Below are 21200 nucleotides of genomic sequence, written 5' to 3'. Positions count from 1 at the left end.
TTCTTAATCACTTATTAATTCGTATATTCATATTAATCTGTTTTATAGTAAATACGTCTAATATAAAAATTACTATATCAAAATTTATTTTGATACACCAGAATGAAATAATTTTTATTTTTATCAAATTTATATATAGTTATTACCTATTTTAAACTATGTCACTTTTAATTTTTGTACCATTTTCATTTTGTTTCGTTGTGTTATATATAAAATTATTAGATCTATTATTTTAAGATGAAAATAATTTATTGACATTTATCTAAGAATATTGGCAATCTTTATTCTTTTAAAGCAAACAGTTAATAGATTTTTTTTACTTTATTTTTTAAAAGACAAAGTTTTATTAATCTGAGAGGGATAATACATAATAAACAACTAAAAAACTCAATTCAAGCCCATCAAAAGATTGAAAGGATGATCAACAAAACTCCAAAAGAAAACAAAAAAAAAAAAAAATCCTAAATGAGCCAATAACCACAGGAAAACACAAACAAAATGAAAGAAATACGAGGAAATTAGATATAGCTTCAAGCATTCAACTTGGAAATGTTGCAAAGCAAAAAAGATTCATTTGTTGACATATTCTATACTTAATTGTTACCCCACCTTAAGATGCATTTTTAATTTCTTTTTCTTCATTCTTCAATCAAATTGGGATTGGATCAATCAACAAGGAATTGATGCTAGTTTTTACTGCTTCACCAACAAGTGTATATGCGTCTTCATCCTTATAAATAAGCTCAAGAACCCTTGTGAGGTTGAGAATACGATTAAGAGCTGCCACTGGCACTGCTGTTGGTTTCAAGAACTCTTCATTTATATCTTTCCAAGCATCTTTGATTTGCTTGTTCAACTCATTGTATGCCACTTGCTCTGATACCTTATATTGTTTCATGTAGCACTCGACGGCCGAGGGAGAATGCCCTCTCTCTTGCTCGAACTACAAGTACAAATTTTCAAATAAAAATTATAATAAGCAAAAATTTGAGCTAATCTTGTAGAAAAGGAATTTTTTCTGCAATTACAATGAAAATTTTCCTATTCACAACAAATAATTAAAAGAATTAATACGTTTTTCTCTTGGTTTTTTAACCAACTATGCCATATACCAATATAGCTCTTGGCAAATTATCTTGATTTCAACTCTTTTGGTACTTGAAATTATCAAGATTTGGATTCTGATAACTAGAATTAAAAGTTCAATACTACACTAACAAACCATATAATTGTTGGCTGATTTCATTTTCTTTATAGACAAACTAATTAATAATCATTACCTTGTGGCTAGCAATATCATTCATCAGCCTGCAGATAATTGTTGAAGCTCTAAGAATCTTTGGGTTATTAAATGCCCAAATAAAAGTCTCTTTTGTTATGGTATCTTCCATGCCAACAAAAGATGCAATTGTAAGCATCCGATAAGCACAAGAAACTAATGCAATAGACATATACTCCTCCAGAGTTGGTGTGTAATTTTCATGGAGCCATTTGGCCTCAACGTAACAGGCTTGACATTGATCTTTCATCTAATGAAGAAAAAACAAAAAACAAAAAAATCAGCTAACACATAAAACTCATATAGTTGATGATGATTGCAAAGGATAATGTTCAAGAAAAATATAGATCATATATACTGCTTCTTTTGCAAGTTGAATGCGGTATAATTTTCCTTCCTTGGCCATCAAATCCTCCATTTCTTTATAAACATTTAGGAGTTCACTATAAAACAATTTCATGTAGTCCGGAAGTTGATCAATGCAGTTGATATCCCACCTACATGGCATTCAATACAAAGGGTTATGTCTATAATTCAGTCAAATTTTACTTCCAAATAATTTGAAGTAAAGGTGGGTATGCTTTGAATAACCTGTGAATTGCTTTTGTAAAGATTTCAAGTTCTTCATGAGTGCCATAAGCATCATATATGTCATCCAAAATTGATGCCAAGGCTGTAACTTTTGTCAGGAATGTTCTAGCAAGTGAATAATGGGGTTCAAAGTACACTCCTAATATCCACAAGTAACACTCCACCAATCTCTCTCGTATAAAAGGAAATTTTTTTGCAACATCTAAGCCTTTCCACCACCTAATCATAAGATATCTAATTAATTAGCACAACTATAGCATAAAATCAACGAGGGGAGGGCACCCAATGGGGGATTTAGGATTTTTTGGAAATGTCCAAGGGAAATTTTTCATCAAATTTTCCTTGTTTCCAGGCCTATTAATTTGCATCCACCACTGAGTGCACCCGCAAAAGAGAGTTAAACCCAAATAAAACTTGTAAACACCTTCAGATCGGGCCGTATTATAAAAAAAAGAAGAAATTATATAGTAAATATATGGTACTATTAATTACCTGTATATCACACTTAACTCTTTCTTGTGAAAATGTTGCACCATTAAGAAATCTAACTTTGCAAATTTCATTAAATATTCATCTTCAGTGCCATATACTTCATATATGGAAATGTAGCTTCGAGCAACCAACCTTGGAAAGCTCTTGCGAAGGGGTTGCTTTAGAGCATTGGCAGCTTGCTTGGAGAGAGGATAGTCTACCATGGTTTCTACTAGTTTTAGATGAGAGGTGGTGAAAGCAAGAGCTTCTTCTAGTATATTTTCTCCATGCACTCGAAGGTGTGCAGCTTCATACAATTCTAGCAAGCCTTTCACATTACCAATCAAAGATTCCTTGAAGTTTCCTTTCTCATCTTTCAACTTGTTGAATGACTCTGCTCAATCACCAGTTAACGAACATGTCAGCAAATTTGATCAATAAATTTTAACAGAGTCAATGATTAAACTAGAATTATCAAATCAATTTAGTAAGAGAACTTCATTTTTATGAATTATATAAGAGGGATTAGATCTCAAATTTTGTCTGTGTATAGAAATTTATGGCATAAATTGACCTTATAATTGAGATTTTTTCAGAGAAATTGATCTATAGAAGATTAAGGCATACCGCAATGAACTTTGAAGCCATGCTCTCTTAGTAATCGAAATCGAATAGACATAGTGTAGATATCATCATCATCATTATCACCCTCAATATTATTGCAATCAACATGATATATTTTTTGTAAGGCATCTTCTATCTCTTTCTCAAAATGGTAAGCTACACCTAAGCGTTGGACAACATCAATTAGGTGCAATTTTTGGGAAGGTTTATCCATAGTTGTGGCCAACATTCTCCTCACCTCTTGCTTCGATTCTTCATATTGTAGTTGAGTTCTAGCATCCATATCCTGTTGAAGTGTGAAAACTTTTTAATCAGTTTTAAAAACTTACACTATTTTACCCAAAAAAATTACAAATTATTAAGCATCAAACTTAAACCAATTGATTATAGGTGATAAACTTAGAAAAATAACAGGTATGAGTAACAAGCAATGAATGACAAAACAAAACATGAATTTTGATACCATATTAAGCATCCAATGTAAAATCAATTAGCTATAAGTAGAGGGGTCTAATTTGAATTTAAGATCACAAGAAACCGAAGATTTTAAAGGGATAAGACCATTTTAACAGAAGGTCCTTAATACTGTGCATAGAAATTAGAGAGAACATAAGTAATAAAAAAAGAATGAGGAAGCAGTAGCAATCACAAAGAAACTCAAAAATTTTGCCAACAATAGGACAAATTAAAAAGCAATGAATAATATTAGTCCAACCTCACACAAATACGCAAATTGAAAGAGGTTTTCATACATACCATTTCAGAAAGACAAGAGAGGAAAAAGTCCCCCCAAAAGTGAGGAATAAACTTGGCCAAATGGCGATTTTTGTTGGACATGTTATCACCATGAGTTGAAACAGGATTTGCAGAAATTTGAGAAGACATTTATTTAGGAGATTTTGTTTATAACCTTTTGATGTGCTATAGCTCTTGGAGTTTTGTGTGATCCAAATGTTTTTAAGTTGCATGTATTTATAGGCATTCAATTGATATCCATCAAGTCCAATACACACGATAGTGCTGTTGAATAGCATTATCCCAAACCTATCCCAAACCAATCTTGAGTTCACATGACATTTTGTTCAATTTTGACTTTTTGTTCATCTACTGCATATTTATTTGAGATGAAATTCCTAATGTAAACGGGAAAGAGTGTTGACTAGTAGTATCTCATATTGTTTAAATCTTAATTTTTCATTTGTAATATTATATTCAATTTAGATTTTTTTATCTATTCACTATTGTCAATCTTAAATGATTAACTTTAATTATACCATTTTTAAAAATGACAAGAAAATGTTACTTCAACCTGCCTATCCCTTAAGATCCTTGGAAGGGAGTCTAATATTAAGCAAAGAGGATTTATTTCAATATAAGCAAATAAGATTTAAATTTAAAATTTAGCTTAGTTGATTTATGTAATATTTTTTAAAAGTTCTAGCAAGTTGCACTAATAATTTAATTGCAAGTAATGCTTTTGCTTTTTATTGATCTTAATTAGTATATTATATTATATTATATTATATTATAGATATAGTTAGATTCGTGGATAGATATGATTTCTCTCTTTTTTCTAGTGTTTAGTGTTAAAATAATGAAATAATTCATGCTTTTCACTTGCAATTATAACTTTTATGGATTTCTATTATTTTAGTACCCAATACAACTATTCACGAATTTAGAATCTTTGATTTTTTTTTTTATAATCTCTTTGACTTTACTTTTTAGCAAGCAATTAGCATATGGATATGAAAATCTTAAGAATTCATTTACCAAAAAAATTCTTAAGAATTCCTACACATGATTTCTACTTTTTTTTAGCAAGGAATTAACATTGATTTAATTGCTTGAATCTCTTAATTCAATTTACTAATCCAACCAAATTAACGTGAATAGTATTGGGGTTTGCTTTGAATCTCATAATCTCACATCAGAAGTTAAGTGAAATTATAAGAGTTTGACTTTGTCTTGTATTCCATATCAAGAGTTTAGTAAAGGTATAAAAGGGTTTCACTTTTATAAATAAGATATTTTGGTTTTAGTTTAATAATCTCATATAATTAGACACCAAGAAAATAGCTAAGTGAGTAAGCTATTAAAAGGGTATAATTGGGTTTTGGGTTAAATTTTGAGAAACGAGTTTTTGGTGACTTTTCTCATTCCAAAACAAATATATTTGTGTGTTCTTATTCTTGATTTGAGCTTGCTGTTTTATGTGTAGGTGCTGCGTGTGCGTGTTGATTCCTTGATAAGTGGTATCAGAGTGAGGTTCGGGAAAGAGGAGTCATGAAGATAGTGCAAGTATTTCAAGATGTCTGAAAAAGGTATGTCTAGCATGTGTATGCCCAAGTTTGAGATTCCATTATTTGATGGAAAGAGTAATTTTATGTTATCGCAAAGTACGATTCAAGATCTATTAGTAAACAAGGGTTGGATCAAGCATTAAAGAGTACTAAGCCTAAGGAAAATGTCTGACAGTAATAAAAATAAAATTTTAAAAAAAGCTATTAGTAGTATTAGATTGGTGCTAGCCTTAGAGGTAAAGTACAGTATGTTGACTGAAAGTACTCCGAAGAGTTTGTACGATAAGCTTGAGGGTATTTATGCATCGAAGTCATTAACTAACAGATTATTTTTGAAGATTGATCTATATTCTATGAAGATGAAAAGAGGTACGAGTTTGCATAATCACTTGATGAACTTGAGGTTAGATATTGTTGGTTGAATGTAAATATATGAGGAACAAATTGTTGTAATATTTTTAACATGCAATGTTGAATGGAAAATTTAAGTTTGTAGATTGGGGTATTGGTTTAATATTATTGATATACTTAATATGAATACACTATGTGTCTTTAATATATTATTGAGTATGATTATTTCAAAAAAGTATTTTAGTATGGCAACGTTATCAGTTTTAAATTCGGCTGTGTGATCAATTTATTGAAATACAACAATATTCATTATGTAAATTCCAAAATGTAATTCGTAGTATCACACATATAAACCAAATATTTTCTGGGCATAAATATACAACTGACTTCAAATGTTTTCTGGGCATAAACCTACAACTGACTTGACATATACAATATCAAAAATATTTTTTTGATGGGATTAATGAAGGCGTTTTTAGCAAGAAAATGCCTTGAATCATCCATAATAAAATATTATTGAAGGCATTTTAAACCAAACCGCTTTCAATAATCATATCTAAAAAAATATTGTGTGGAATATTAAAGGCGCTTTGAGCAAAAAATGCCTTCAAGAATCCGTTCAAAATTTTTTGTATGGATTATTGAAGGTGTTTAAAAAAAAAACTGCCTTCAATAATACCAAGTAAAAATTAATTGAATGGATTATTGAAGGTGTTTTCGACTAAAAATGCCTTCAATAATTCATTTCATATTTTTTGTATGGATTATTAAGGATAATTTTTCTGTTGGAAACACTTTGAATAATCCTTAACAAAATGTTATTGAAGGCATTTTTCAAAAAAACTACCTTCAATAATTTGATCATTCAAATTTATCGTGTAAAATATTAAAGGTGTTTTGAGCCAACAACACTTTTAAGAATTCATTCCAACTTTTGCTTATGGATTATTGAAGGCATTTTTGACAAAAACTGCATTTAATAATCCAAACTAAAAATTTATTGATTGGATTATTAAAGGTGAGTTTGGCCAAAAACACCTTCAAGAATCGGTTTTATAATTTTCCTATGGATTATTAAGGGCATTTCTCTGTCAAAAATGCCTTCAATATTCTCTTCAAAATTTTTTAAAGCAATTGGTGAAGGCGTTTTTGCTTAAAAAATGCTTAGAATAATCAATTACAAATAATCTCTCCAAAAACCCAAGAAAGCCTAGAGGAAGGGATTGAACCTACCACCTTATGATTAACATCCGTTTGATCTGAAATTTTTTATATGATATTTATTGAAGGTGTTTTTGACAAAAAACACCTTCAATAAGCCTATAAAATTTTTTGGTGGAATTATTAAAGGTATTTCTTGTAGAAAATGCCTTCAATAATTGCATATATTTTTTTATGAGGGGATTATTGAAGGCGTTGCATGCCAAAAACGCCTTCAGTAATTCTCTATTTAATGGCATTATTCAAGTCGTTTTCTGCCAAAAACATTTTAATATTCACTCAAAATTTTAAGATAGGATTATTTAAGGCATTTTAGTCGATAAACGTCACTAATATCAAGTCTTAGGTGGCGTTTATAAGTGATAACGCCGTTATTTGAATATTTAGTAGTGTTTTGATAACAAACAATTTAAATTTTTATAAAAGCATGGAAGCTAGCAACGTTTATAAGTGAAATGCCACTACAAAACTACCACTAATCTTCTATTTTCTTGTAGTGTCAGCAATGACACCTAATTTGAACATGGTTTTCATGATCCTTATCCCTGTTGCAAATTACAGTAATAATTTAATAGCAAATTATACTTTTGCTTTTTGTTGATCATAAGTAGTACAATATACTATATTATATTATATTATATTATATTATATTATAAACGTAGCTAGATTAGTAGATAGACATGTTTTCTCTCTTTTGCTAGTATTTAGCGTTAAAATAATGAAATAATTTATACTTTTCACATGCAATTATAACTTTTATTGATTTATATTGTTTTAGTACCTAATACAATTATTTATGGATTAGACGCTTTTCACATGCAATTATTTATTAATTTCTGTTGTTTTTGTACCTAATACAATTATTTATGGATTAGATGCTTTTCATACCTAATACAATTATTTATGGATTAGACGCTTTTCACATGCAATTATTTATTAATTTCTATTATTTTAGTACCTAATACAATTATTTATGGATTAGATGCTTTCCCATGCAATTATAACTTTTATTGATTTCTATTATTTTAGTACCCAATACAACTATTTGCGGATTTAAAATCTTTGATTTTTTTAATACTCTCTTTGCTTCTATTTTTTAGCAAGCAATTAACATATGGATATGAAAATCATAAAAATTCATGTACCAAAAAAAATCTTAAGAATTTCGACGCATGGTTTCTACTTTTTTTAGCAAGGAATTAACATTGATTTAATCACTTGAATCTCTTAATTCAATTTGCTAATCCAACCTATAACTTAATCTAAATGATCATCCATTTCCCACAAATAGTTGATCAAAATTACGGCAAAGTTTGGGGTTTGATTCTCGATACTTGTAATTTCCCTTTTCGATTGTATTTTTACTAGACTTCGATCTTATTTATTAAAAAAGTTGTTAATTTTAAAAGTCGTAGGAGGCATTTTGTAAGTATATAATTCTTTTTTTTTTGGTATCAAGATATCTAAGTTAGGCCTAGTTTAGCCTTTATAATGATAGTTTTTTGCTTTCAAAATCTATTTTTGAGCCAACCTCAATGCAAAACAATAGTAATATATAGTGTTTCAGTTTAAAAACTTAGTTTTGCAACTCAAACCAAAAAGCTACTTACAAAGTGTTTTTGCGGTAAAAAGTAATTTTGAGATAAAAAATCATTATATTACCATATATTTTTAATATTTTAATATTTATTTATTTTTTAGACATTTCAATTATTCACAATATTTTTCACTGCAATACTACACATTTAAAAAAAATTTTGGTGTAGAAGAGTGGATAAGCCGCTTACAACAAACATTTAAATACACATTTTTTATCATATTTTTTAAACGCACTTTTTTTAGCTCAAACTTTTCCTAACTGTAACAATAATACTAAAAACTGACCTTAATTTGAGAAATATGTAATTTAACAAATAATGCTAATCCCCTTCATAAAAATTCAAGACAGATATAGATTGTTTCAACCTTCATATTAAACAGTAAAAAAAGAGATTTTAATTAATCATAATCTCCACCAAACATATCTATTTGGTTTTTTTTTTTTTTTAATTTGTTCCATTATAGTTCTTTTAAAAGTGATATTTTTAAATATGATTATATATATATGAGTTGAATTAAATTTTAAATTCTCGAAATTTTGCACCAACTATATGCATGCAAACATGTAAACGGTTGACTCTTTCTTTTTGAGAAGATAAGGCATAGTTCTAACTCACGATGGATATGATACAAAAGAGTAGGTCACTTAAGAAAGATTCGTAATAATAATAATTATTATTATTATTACAATAGTTAATGAATATTTTGTGTCGAAAATGCTTTTTAATTATAATACAATTTTTTCATTAAAAATATGGATGGTACATAGACATTCAATTATTGGACTAAGATTTTATTTCCTTGATCATCACTTCCTTTCATATTTTCTTCTTCAACATCCCCATCGGTATGTCATTCTATTGAAGATAAAATACAACTTATATTTTCTACTGGAAATTCAATTTGCAATAGGATTTTGTCTAAACCTATATATGTTAGGAATTCAACCTATAACGGATTCAGAATTTTTTAAAAGTGTTCCGTTATAATATAAATAAAAATCTATCGATAAATTTGTTAATTTTGTCGATGCAAAATGTGTTTATAAAAACTTTTGCGAATGTTTAATGAAAATTTTTTTTCAATTTTTTTGATTTTTTAATTGTGTATACCGAATTTTGTCCAGGCATGTTTTAGCCAGTTGTGATGCTTTTAAAGTTAGGCCCATTTCATATATAATATTTTTTTAAAGATTTATGAGTTTTTAAAATTAAATTTTCAGTTAAAATGACTAAAACACCTCTTGGTTAAATACGGTCAAATGTGGTCAAACCTTATCAAACTTGATCAAACTTGGATCAACCCTTGGAATTCATGATTGAATAGGGAATATTAAGGTCTAGGATTAATAAAATTATGATTTGGACTCTTTAAAATCTTGTGGAACCTCAAGAAAGGTAAAATTACAAAAATGTCTTTTAGGGGGATTTTCATTATTTGGCATTTTTGGGGTTGATTTTTTGTGAAAAATCCCAAATCATATTTAAATATTATTCTATGAATTTTAATGCATTAAAAATCTTGATTGCACCTTAAAAGGAGTGAAATTATTTAAATGCCCTTTAAGGTATTTTTGTAATTTAGCCTTTTTTAAGGTCGGTTTTTTTGTTAAAAACTCCAATCATGTTTACATATTATTTCATGAATTTTGATCCATTAAAAATCTTAATTGTATCTCAAAAGGATGATATTACTAAAATGCCTTTATGGGTATTTTTATAATTTAACCTTTTTGAGGTTAATTTTTCACAAAACTCCTAATCATATTTAAATATTATTTCATAAATTTTGATGGATTGAAAATCTTAATTGCACCAAAAAAGAGTGAAATTATCAAAATACCCTTTAAGGGTTTTTTTTTTTTTAATAATTTAGCCTTTTTTTGAGTTAGTTTTTGATGAAAAATTCTAATCATAATTAATTGCAATGAAAAGTAATCAGAAAGGGGAAGTAGAACTAGAAAGATCCAAAACCAATTAATTGCAAATGAAAAGGAACAAAACCCATCTTGTTGGCACCAAGGTCATATTCCCATAGTTTTGTTGAAAAGTGTTGCCAATAGTATTTACTTCGAGACTCTGTTCTTTAGTTAAAATATAGAAAGCAATAGCTTCCTCTTTCTGAATCAGGCTCAATTTTACTGCTATCTTCAAAATGTAAAGCTAATTGTGATCAACAGTTACGTGATCTATATTAGTAGAGATTGCTAATCTTGACATAGATGCAACATATTAAGTCCTATGGAATTGAAACAATATTGTAGACACCAAATTTTATTTAGATCAGTTCAGGTTTATTCAATTTTTGTGCTTGGTTTAAACTTTATTATTTGGGTTAGCTTAAGAGTTTAAATTGAATTGAGTTTGTTTAGGTTTGTTTCAAATTAATTATTTTTTTTGTTGTTGTTTCATTTTACATGGATTAAAGCCCAATCTAATTCAAATTGGGTCAATTTGAAATTAAATCATATGGGCTTAAAAGTTCAAAATCCAAAATCAAAATTTAAAGACCAAAATTTGAAGGCGCAATTTTATTCTTAGATTTAATTATTTTAATTAAACAAACAAACAAAAAAATAAAAATAAAAGGGGAAGGAGAGAACTAAAGTTGGTACTACAACAGTTTTACAGGAGCAAACTTCATTACCTTGCAACAAGCATTATAGGAGTAGCATAGATTTAAGAAGAGTTAATTGAGCATGAATTTCTTAATAAATCGATGATCAAAGCAAAAAAAGGGAGGAGGGTGTCTGTTTTAGGGAGGAGAGATCAAGAGAGCATGATGGAGAAGAAGAGTAGGAAAGATCGACAGCCGCAGCTCGTCATGAAACAACTGACAAAATCTTCATGGAGGATGCTTTCAAGACTTCAGAAGTGCTTTCATGGACCGAGCAATAGCATTGAGGGCTATGGTGACTTGCCTTATTCTGAGTCTGGTCTTTAACTTCACTGTTTGTAAGATTACTCTCACCACTGGTGTGATTCTATCTCTCAATGTTGCTGCTGGTTTGTTGGGTTTTGCCCTTGTCAAAGCATGGACCACCCTTCTTAAAGCGGTTGGATTCCTAAAGCAGCCTTTCACCAGGCAAGAGAATACTGTCATCCAAACATGTATGGTTGCCTCCTCTGGAATTGCCTTTAGCAGTGGCATTGCAAGCTACTTGTTGGAATGGGCCCGCTGATAGCTAGTCAAGGAGATAGTGGAAATATGCCAGCGAATGTCAGGAAACTATTCATTGGTTGGATGATGGGATTTCTTTTTGTCATCAGCCTTGTTGGCTTGTTCTCTTTTATGCCCTTCAGAAAGATAATGATCTTGAAATATAAGTTAACATACCCTAGTGGGACGGCAATTGTATACCTAATCAATAGTTTCCACACTCTCAAAGGTGCCAAGTTAGCAAAGAAACAAGTTGCAGTTCTCTTTGTTGAGGAGATAAACCACACTTAGAGCTCATGGGAGCATATCAAAGAGCCTATACATACATGTTGGATACCATTTGAACCCAAAAGCTTAAGCTATTAGGTTCTTGGGTCCTTCATGTATATATAGGATATCTCATTCAGATTTTTTAATGTTGTGAGATTCTTTACTCATAAGTGAACCATATCCCAACACTCTTCAAAAGCTTTATCTTTAGCTTTTTATTCTCCTGTTTTCAATGGTTTTACATTGCTGTTGATGGCTGCGGATTTTTTAACTTCCTCACTTTTGGTTTTCAAGCATTCGACAAAAGGTTCTACTTTGATTTCTCATCAACATATGTTGGCGTCGGGATGATTTACCCTTATGTGGTGAATGTGTCTTTGCTTATTGGAGCCATCATCTCATGGGGAATCATGTGGCCCATGATTGAAAGCATGAAAGGCATCAGGTATAGTGCTAATCTTAGTCCAAGCAGTCTTCATAGCATCCAAGGATACAGGGTTTTTATTGCTATTGTTATGATGCTCGGAGATGGGCTTTACCATGTGCTCTTCATGCTAATCAAAACCATAGTCAGCCTTATAGCTAACAACTCTAGCAAGAAGGACTCGTCTGTTGTTACCCCTGGTGTTACTGATCAGGATGCTCAAATTGCAAATTATGATGAGCACAGACGAATCGAAGTCTTCTTAAAAGATCAGATTCCAAATAAGCTAATGTCTTATACTTTAATTAAGATGATTGGCATTTGAACGGGGCTGCCATTGGCATTAGTGTGGGAGATTCTGGTATAGTTGGCTGTATATTTCATGATAGAAGATTATACCAATTACTGGATTCATAGATTCCTGCATGGTAAATGCGGCTATGAGAAAATTCACAGGGTTCACCATGAATACACTACTCCGATTGGGTTTGCTGCGCCTTTTGCACATTGGTTAGAAGTTTTGATCCTAAGGATTCCGTCTTTTCTTGGGCCAGCAATTGTTCCAGGGCATATGATCACATTTTGATTGTGGATAGTTTTACGGCAAATTGGAGCAATAGAGACGCACAATGGAATCTGGAAAATTTTCTGGGTTTAGGATGAATTTTTTGATCGAAATTTGAAGTTTTTGCTTGAACCTTGCGACTTGCCTGAAGATCCATGCTTCAAGCTTGACCTTATCGTATGTTTTTTTTTTTTTTTTCGTCCTATTGTCTGTTTTGGTTTTATTTTATTTTACCTTTTTTGTTTTATTTTCATTTTATTTTTGGATTTTTATTTTTAATTATTATTATTATTATCATCTTTAATTATTATTTTACTCATTACTTTAAATTAAAAATTTTATTATTAATTTTTAAATACCTTTGTGAATTTTATTTTATTTATTTATTTAAAAATAATAACCAAAAACTATTTCTAAAATAAGTTCATGAATCCTACCAAACTATTGGAGGATTTTTCATGAATTTAAACTTTGTGAAATCTACCAAACTATTGAAGAATTTCATAAATCAATTTTAAAAAAATATTTTAATAAAGTTTTGTATTTTATCTTACCAAACTATTGAAGGATTAGCTTCTTAAATCAAATCTTATCAAACTATTGGTAGATTTAATAAACTTCCTCAAACAAATAAAATTTTATAAATATTTTTACAATAAAATCTCACAAACTATTAGGGGATCTGTATCAAAGTAAATCCTACCAAACTATTAGATGACTTTACTAATTTTCTTGAATAAAATACATTAATAAATTTGACGATGGAGCCTCTTCAGAGTGGGACACTAGTCTCCATAAATACTCACAAGGTGAGAGAATTATCTTAATTACTACAAAATTATTGAAATAATTTTAAGATTAATTTTTAATATTAAATATTTTGGTAAATTACAAACATGATTAAGGCGTGGATAATCTGAAATCAAACTGATACCATCATTTGGATGGGCATCGTAAGGGTGCTATAATTTTTCTCATGCGTAACCGCACTTTCGAACCTAAAATTTGATTTCATGGACTAAAATTTACTATTTAAAGATACCTAAGTTAATCTTGGGACTCTTTTTTAAATAGGATAAATTTGATCATGTGGCCAATTACACCTAAACAAAAAAGACTAATGGTGACTCTTAAAAATCATGTCTAGTGGTAAGTCTATGGATCTATACCTTATGATAATGGATAGTGAAATACTTCTATTCAAAGTGAGCATTTTTCGCTTCTAGCCTATAATGGATGATGATCGGGATGCCTTACTAGTCTATAGTGGATGATAATGTAAGTAATAATTTGGGGATCTTTAGATGTATAAATCCTAACCCAACATAGAGTGAACCATAGGGACTAGCTTTAGGTAGAGCCACGTCGATCTTTTTGTAAAAATTACTCGAATTAGGACACATGAGAAACATTTTAACATGAACTATATTTAGGGGTAACAATAATGCAAATAAAACTAAAATTTTGAAAAAAAGAAAAATATTCTTTCAATAAATTTTCTTTTGACATACAATTTGATTCTTCTAGTGTTTGTTCAAAATTCACATCTTCAAAAAATATTTTAAAAAAGAAGAATAATAATTTTTTTTTTGTATTTTCCAACAAAATACAAAAAATTTCAAAAAAAAAGTTTTTCTTAATTTCTTTATTTATTAGCCAGATAATAAAAGCAAAAATGTGAAAAAAGACTTTGAACTTTGGTAATTTTAAGTGCTTATTTTTTCATAGGAAATATTTTCTTGAGTTTTTATTTATATCTACAAAAAAAAAAAAAAAAGAGAAAAAAGGAAAGAAAGAAAAATTTGATTTGGAATGTTATTTTACCCTTTATATTCATTTGATCTTTTTGTGTCCATTTTCATCATGTTTTGTATTTGGAAATAACAAGGTTGTACACAAACTTTATTTCATACATATTTGAATTGTATTGGCAATTTTATTAAATTTACGTAGAACATGCATGCATTTCATGTAAATATGACTGGTCATGCATATAATATGCAATGCATTTCACATAAGTGTGTTTTATCAGTCGTATACATACATCTCAATATTTATGTAGTATGTGATTGTGTTTCATGTATACGTATTCATAAATGATATGATTCTAAACTTGCATTATGCATACATTGCATTTTATGTAAACACATCATCTTTCATGGAATAAAATTAAGGTTGTATTGTATGCATGTACACTCACATGGTTTTCTATTGTACATATATTGCATTTAATATAAATGTGTCTCATCACTTGAATACTAGAACATTACATTTCATGCACATATATTTAGAAATGATATGATTTCCTTCTTACTTGCATTGCAGATACTCTTCAATTCATGTAAATATGCCTTGTTATCTCGTGTGTATGCATGAATAAATAATATGATTCTCATTGAACTTGAATGGTACGTGAATTACATTTTAGGAAAGTATGAATCACTTTTATTGCACACACATTCACAAATTCATCATAAAAATATCATGTCATGCATGCATTTATTTAACTATTTTCTCATGATATTCCATTATTTGATGAATAAGGAGTGCTCTCTAAGGGTGAAAACAAAAAAAAAAATTTTAAGTTCTTGCAAGAAAAGATCCTAATCATGGAAATATAGATGAAGCTCAAGTTGTATTTCAGTTCACTTCCTTTTCATAAAGTCTAGCCAAGAACTTTAAGAAATTGAATATGGAAAATGATTGAGCACCTTAGAGTGAATAAGTCTAAGATGAAAAATGACATTATGGACATGAAAGGCGTAGTCGTTGATCACAGATGATTTTTGGTCTCTCTAATGTTGTATATAATTTTGATTTTGAAAATTCTTGAAAGTGGATTGTTGTTTCTTTAAAAGGAATTGCTTTTAATTTTTAGAATTTGTAAATGATAACATATTAACTAGTTAGATTGAATTTGTAAATTTTGTGTTTATTTTATATATTTTCTATCTCTTATTTGAGAAAAATCCAAAAAAGAGAAAATAAAAATTGATTTGAAATTGTTTGAGAATAAAGCCCCTTATAAATAGTTTTTAAGATTATAAAGGAAAACTAGGATGAAAAGGAAGCAAGATAGAGAAAATTTGAAAAAATGGGCCTTTTTGAAAAAAGAGGAAAAATATATGTTTTTATAAAAAGTGATAAGAGTCTCAAAAAAATTGCTGACTAATATTAGAAATGAACTTATCCAATACTTTCACCTTTTTTTGAATATTTGATCTTCCAAACCACTCAAATGATTTCATTCATAGCCATAACCATTTAAAGGGCATGCACTTGAATTAAGGAACCTTGTCTTCGCTTGATAATATTGTGGTATAAAAAGGCAATAATCTTTTCCTATGAAATGAATAATGAGACAGTCAATTTAAAAAAAAAAAAACTTTTTTTGGATTTCTAAAAATCAAGCAAACATGACATTTTTTAGGCTTTAGATGTTGGTAATTTGATATCTGTAAAGATTACGCTATAACTTAAATTGCAAAAACCACTCACTCAGATCTCTTCAAATGATCTCAAACACATTAGTCATTCAATTTTTTACCAAAATTGCCTTTGGTTTGTGTCATGGGATACATTGACTAAAATAGCAAGACCACTTATTGCCTTTTGAGATAATCCAAATTATGACCAATCCTTTCATTAGTGGAGTGGCACAAACAATTTGAGATCCTAAATGAGTTCATTGAAAGTGGCATGTTAAAATGGAAGCATCTTCCATGCATTGTGTTTTTGGTGACAGGGATTAAAGTATGAGTTATGGAGGCATGTAAAAAAGGAAAAACAAAAAAAAGGAAAGAAAAACAAAAATGATTATCACATCATGCAGTTGAGAAATTCAAATAAGTACAAACAAAAACTTGAAAATGCTAAAAGCATTTAAATTTTTGAAAGAAACCAGAAAAGGAAAACCACCAAAATCAAAAGATAAAGAAAAGTCAAGAAAACAAAAAAAAATCCCAAAAAAAGATTTTAAAAAGCCTTTTTTAACCCATTTCCTAAAAAAGATTGCCCTTTGACTTGAGGGATTATGTTAGAGTTGACAAGTAACCATTTTGCCCTTTAACTAAAGGGATTGTTTTTACGTTGACAAATAGCCATTTTTCATCATCTTTTCTCAAACATGAAAATTATCCATTTGCTCCCCCTTTAAACCTAATAAAATTTTTTAAAATAAATCCTAACTAAAAATCATCTTTTATTGGGGGTAAAAAAAGATGTATTTAGGGGTTAAGTATGGTAACATCTAGAAAAGAACCTTATATGTTGAAGGTAAATGTCTAATAAAAGGTTCCTAAAATTTTAAATTCACTTAACAAAAAAGGAAAAAAGTGAAGTAATGAGAAAATAAGAAAAAGGAATGAAAATGAAAGAAAGAAGAAAATGAAAAAAATGAAAAAAATGAAAAATAAAAGAAAAGAAGGAAAAAAAAAGAAAAGGAAAAAGAAATAAACTAATTGAAAGAAAAGCATGTGAAAATGAAAGGAGAAAACCCCCAAAGTGATTTTTTCAAATGAGAAAGATGATATATTGTTTAATCACCCTTAACCACTTATTTTGGGCATATCTATCCCTTTTCTTGAAAACCTTAAACCTTGGCTTACGTTATGTCCTTATAAAAGTCCATATTAGATCAAGCATGAATGTTTAAATTGAAGAGCTTTTCTTTGAAAAATGGCCATAAAACCTATGAACCTTTTTATCTTTCTTTATTACCTAATTACCTATTTAGATCATTAACTCATTTTGGATAAGTTTAAATTCTTAAGTGCATAGTGTAATAATCAAAAAGAAGAAAAAAAAGGGAAAAGAGAGAAGATGACTATCACTCTAGGGTGAAAACCTTATAAAAGGGTAGTGTAGAGCAAATGTTGAAAGCTTTAAAGCCACTCTTGATACTAAGTGAGATAGATGCTAACCAAAAGCAACCTAGACCCTTTGGAAAATCCAAGAACACAAGGCGTAAATGTTTGAAATGCATAAAAAGGGATTGATTTTAAAAATTGAGTCTTTTTCTCTCATCCTTAAATAACCTTCCAAAATTTTGAACCCATCAAAGCTGACCTTGACATTTATCTAAAAGCCACATTTACAAGTCATAGAAAATGTTGAATATATTTTGTTTTCAAAGGATTCATGCTTTTAGAAAAATTTGTATTTCATTTATGAGCCTAGAAGAAAATGTATACATCTTTTTTGTTCCTTTCAAGTGATGAAACTTCTTTAAATGAATTGAAACCTTGATGTGTTGAACCATCCAATCCATTTGTAAAGAAAATTATCACCTTTTTCATTTATAATAAGGAAAGCTAATTTTTAAGAGACTCCAAAGTCACATTTGTTTGGATGTTTCATTGTCCTTGACTAAGAAATTTAATTATGTGGTGCAATTTTATTGATTATTTTGAAAATTTTTGAATAATCAGTCACACATTTTTGTGAAAAATAAGGAAATCATGTTTGGTGTAAAAGAAAATTATTGAATTGTGAAAACATTTCAACCAATTCAAATTCAATAAAGAAAAATGCTTTTCATTGAAAAATTAATGTTGTTAAAAAAAGAAAAAGAAAAAAAGAATTTTTTAGAAGAACATGGTGTTTGTCTTCTTGGTTTTGTGATCGAGTTCGAAATGAATGTTGCATGCTGTATGTTGAAAATGGAAACAAAAAAAGAAATCTTGTTGAAAATGAAGGGAAAATCAAGAGAGCTTGTTTGAAAAAGCAAAGAAAGCAAAAATAGGTAAAGAAAGAATATGAAAATAGATAAAGGAATAAGAAAAGGGTAAGTTGAAATACTATTGGAAAAAAGTCAAAGACTTAATTTGATGGGCAATAGGGGATAAATAGAATTGAGAAAGAAAATTTTTGAAAAAAGGGTATTTTTGGTATTTGCATCTTTTGACACACACTGGCATCACCATTTTAAATATTGGCATTTGCATCCAAGTTGAGGCATATGCATTATGAGAATTTTTACACTTGCATGAGCATCGATATTTTTGAAAAAAAATTTTATAGTTGCAAAAAGCATTTGCATTATTAGAAAACCATTGAATTTGCAAATTTGCATTTATATCTTTAGGGCATCCGTATTATGTATGAACATTGGCATTTGCATTGTAAGACGTATTTGCATCATGAAAATGTAGTTTGCTAGTAAGGTTTTTTTTTTTGTAATTACATCTTTGTTAGGTACATTTGTGCCATGGAAAAGAAATTCACATTTTGTATCATTGTATGATCATCTACATGGAAAGAACATCGGAATCTGCATCATAAAAAAAGTCACTTGCATTTGCATTAAGTATTTACATCATAAAAAAAGTTTTGTCATGGCATGGATTCTTGCATTTGCATTTGCATCATTTATTGAGAATAAGCAATTGTGTCATAATTGCATTTATTGATTGTGTAAATATTGAGAAAAAAGAAAGAGAGAGAAACTAAAAACACTTTAAGTTATAGAAGAGAAAAAATGATAGACTTTGAGAGAAAGTTTGAAAAAAAAAAAGAAAACAAAAGAGAGAAAGAAGTCTATCATGGAAAGAGGAGAGAAAAAAAATGAAAATATTTTAACAAGGGGAAAAATGTCAAAAGAGTTTGAAGAGTAGAAAAGAATCTACAAAAAATGGAAAAAATAAGAAAAAGAGAAAATAGTTTGAGAAGAGACAAAATATGAAAAGAATTCGAAAAGTCAAAAAAGGATTTGTAAAAAAAGGAAGGGTTGCTGATGAAACGAATGAAAAAGATGAGACACGATAATAAGTTGAGTTTTTAGAAAGAATGAGTGTCAAGAAACTTTGAAAGAGATGAGATGTGAGTCCAGTTTAGCTAGCATCGATAAGATTTAAGCTCAGTTTATCTAGCACAAATAAAAATCAAGCCTAGTCTAACTAGTACCTATAGAATTTGAGCCTAGTTTAGTTGACACCGATGATAATTAAGCCTAGTCTAGCTAGCACTTATAAGAATTAAGCTCAATTTATCTAACACAGATGAGAATCAAGCTCAGTCTAGCTAGTATCTATGAAGATTTAAACCCAATGTAGTAGGTATTGATGAGAATTAAGCTTGGTTTAGTTAGCACCGATAAGAATTCAGCTCAGTCTAGCTAGTACCGATGAGAATTGAGCCTAGTTTAGCTAGTACTAATAAGAATTAAGCCTAGTTTAATTGGCACTGATAACATTTAAGCCCAGTTTAGCGTACACTGATGAAATTTAAGCCTAGTTTAACTGGTACCAAAAAGATTTTTTAAGCTCAATCAAGTTGGTATTAGATGAGATTTTAAACCCAATAAAGTTGGCACCAGTTAAAAAAATGTTGTGATCAAGTTTTTTTCAAAACTCACTCCATGTTGATATTTGAGCTTTTTCAAATCACTCAGTGGAGATATTGAAGCATCCAAGTTTAAATTTCATCAAAATAACTAGGTGGTAATATCCAAGTATCCATGTATGAATTTGTATCTTTTTCTTAGTGGTGATATTTGAGATCTCTTCGCTAGTGATATTTGAAAATATTTGCATTCACTCAATGGTGATATCTAAGTGTCCAAGTCATTCATTTGCTTATTTTTCTCGGTGATAATATTTGAGATCTCTTCATTGAGATATTCGAAGATATTTGCAGTCACTCAATGGTGACATTCGAGTAAATCATTTGCATCTTTTTCTTGGTAGTGATGTCCAAAGTCTCTTTAATGGTGATATTCAAAGACATTTGCATTAACTCAGCGGTGATATCTAAGTTCTCATCGATGGTGATATTCAAAATCATTTCATTTTCTCAGTGATGATATTCGAGTTTTAAGAGATTTTAAAAAAATTGAACATTTCATTTCTTTAGAGAAGCAAATTTTTAGAAAATGATTTGTAAAACCTCTACGCATAATCCTTAAGACCTTCGGGCAAATATATGAATGGTTTATAAATCCTCTAAGTAGTATTTTTATTTTTTTAAAAATTATCGAGCCTTTGTTTAAAGGAGCTTTTTCAAAATAAGATTTTTAAAATTGTCGAGCCTTTGTTTACATGAGCTTTTCCCAAGATGAGATTTTTAAAATTATTGAGCCTCTATTTAAAGGAGTTTTTTCCTAAGATGAGATTTTTAAAGTTTTCAAGTCTTTGTTTAAAAGAGCTTTTTTTCAAGATGAGATTTTTTTAAAGTTGTTGAAAAAAGAGCTTTTTAAGATGAGATTTTTAAAGTTTTAAGCCTTTTATTAAATGAACCATTTTAAAATGAGATTTTTAAAATTGTTAAGTCTTTGCTTAAAGGAGCTATTTTAAAAAATAAACGAGCTCTCTTTAAAGGAGAACTTTTAGATTTATCTTCAAAAAT

At 29.2% G+C, this 21200-nt stretch overlaps 1 protein-coding gene and 1 pseudogene across 2 annotated transcripts; one reads left to right on the top strand and one right to left on the bottom strand.

Moving 5' to 3' along the window:
- Nucleotides 1-363: 363 nt before the first annotated feature.
- Nucleotides 364-3850, bottom strand: LOC111288160 ((+)-delta-cadinene synthase isozyme XC14-like). Of its 2 annotated transcripts, none has more exons than XM_022878933.2 (7): nucleotides 3722-3850; nucleotides 2969-3251; nucleotides 2363-2735; nucleotides 1871-2089; nucleotides 1638-1776; nucleotides 1281-1529; nucleotides 364-943 (listed from the first exon to the last, which is right to left on the bottom strand). In XM_022878933.2, the coding sequence occupies exons 1-7, from the start codon at nucleotides 3848-3850 to the stop codon at nucleotides 650-652; spliced, it is 1686 nt and encodes a 561-aa protein (XP_022734668.2). In that variant the 3' UTR covers nucleotides 364-649. The 2 variants fall into 2 exon arrangements, with proteins under 2 accessions (XP_022734668.2, XP_089616465.1); XM_089760339.1 differs by having other exon boundaries at nucleotides 2363-2738; nucleotides 2972-3251.
- A 1426-nt stretch (nucleotides 3851-5276) lies between these two features.
- Nucleotides 5277-12617, top strand: LOC111288874 (putative metal-nicotianamine transporter YSL7 pseudogene; annotated as a pseudogene).
- The last annotated feature ends 8583 nt before the right edge of the window (nucleotides 12618-21200 follow it).

Source organism: Durio zibethinus, chromosome 4, assembly GCF_047325235.1.
Source record: "Durio zibethinus cultivar Kanyao isolate XHJ-2024 chromosome 4, ASM4732523v1, whole genome shotgun sequence".
Classification (NCBI taxonomy): Eukaryota; Viridiplantae; Streptophyta; class Magnoliopsida; order Malvales; family Malvaceae; genus Durio; species Durio zibethinus.
The sequence above is the reverse complement of the archived record's forward strand: the minus strand, read 5'-3'. Positions and strand labels throughout refer to the sequence as shown.

Coding starts and splice junctions, on each gene's coding strand:
- LOC111288160 (XM_022878933.2), bottom strand. CDS start 3,850: ATGTCTTCTCAAATTTCTGCAAATCCTGTTTCAACTCATGGTGATAAC. Junction 2,736..2,968: donor TGGCTTCAAAGTTCATTGCG/GTATGCCTTAAT, acceptor GTGATTGAGCAG/AGTCATTCAACAAGTTGAAA. Junction 2,090..2,362: donor GAGTTAAGTGTGATATACAG/GTAATTAATAGT, acceptor TCTTATGATTAG/GTGGTGGAAAGGCTTAGATG.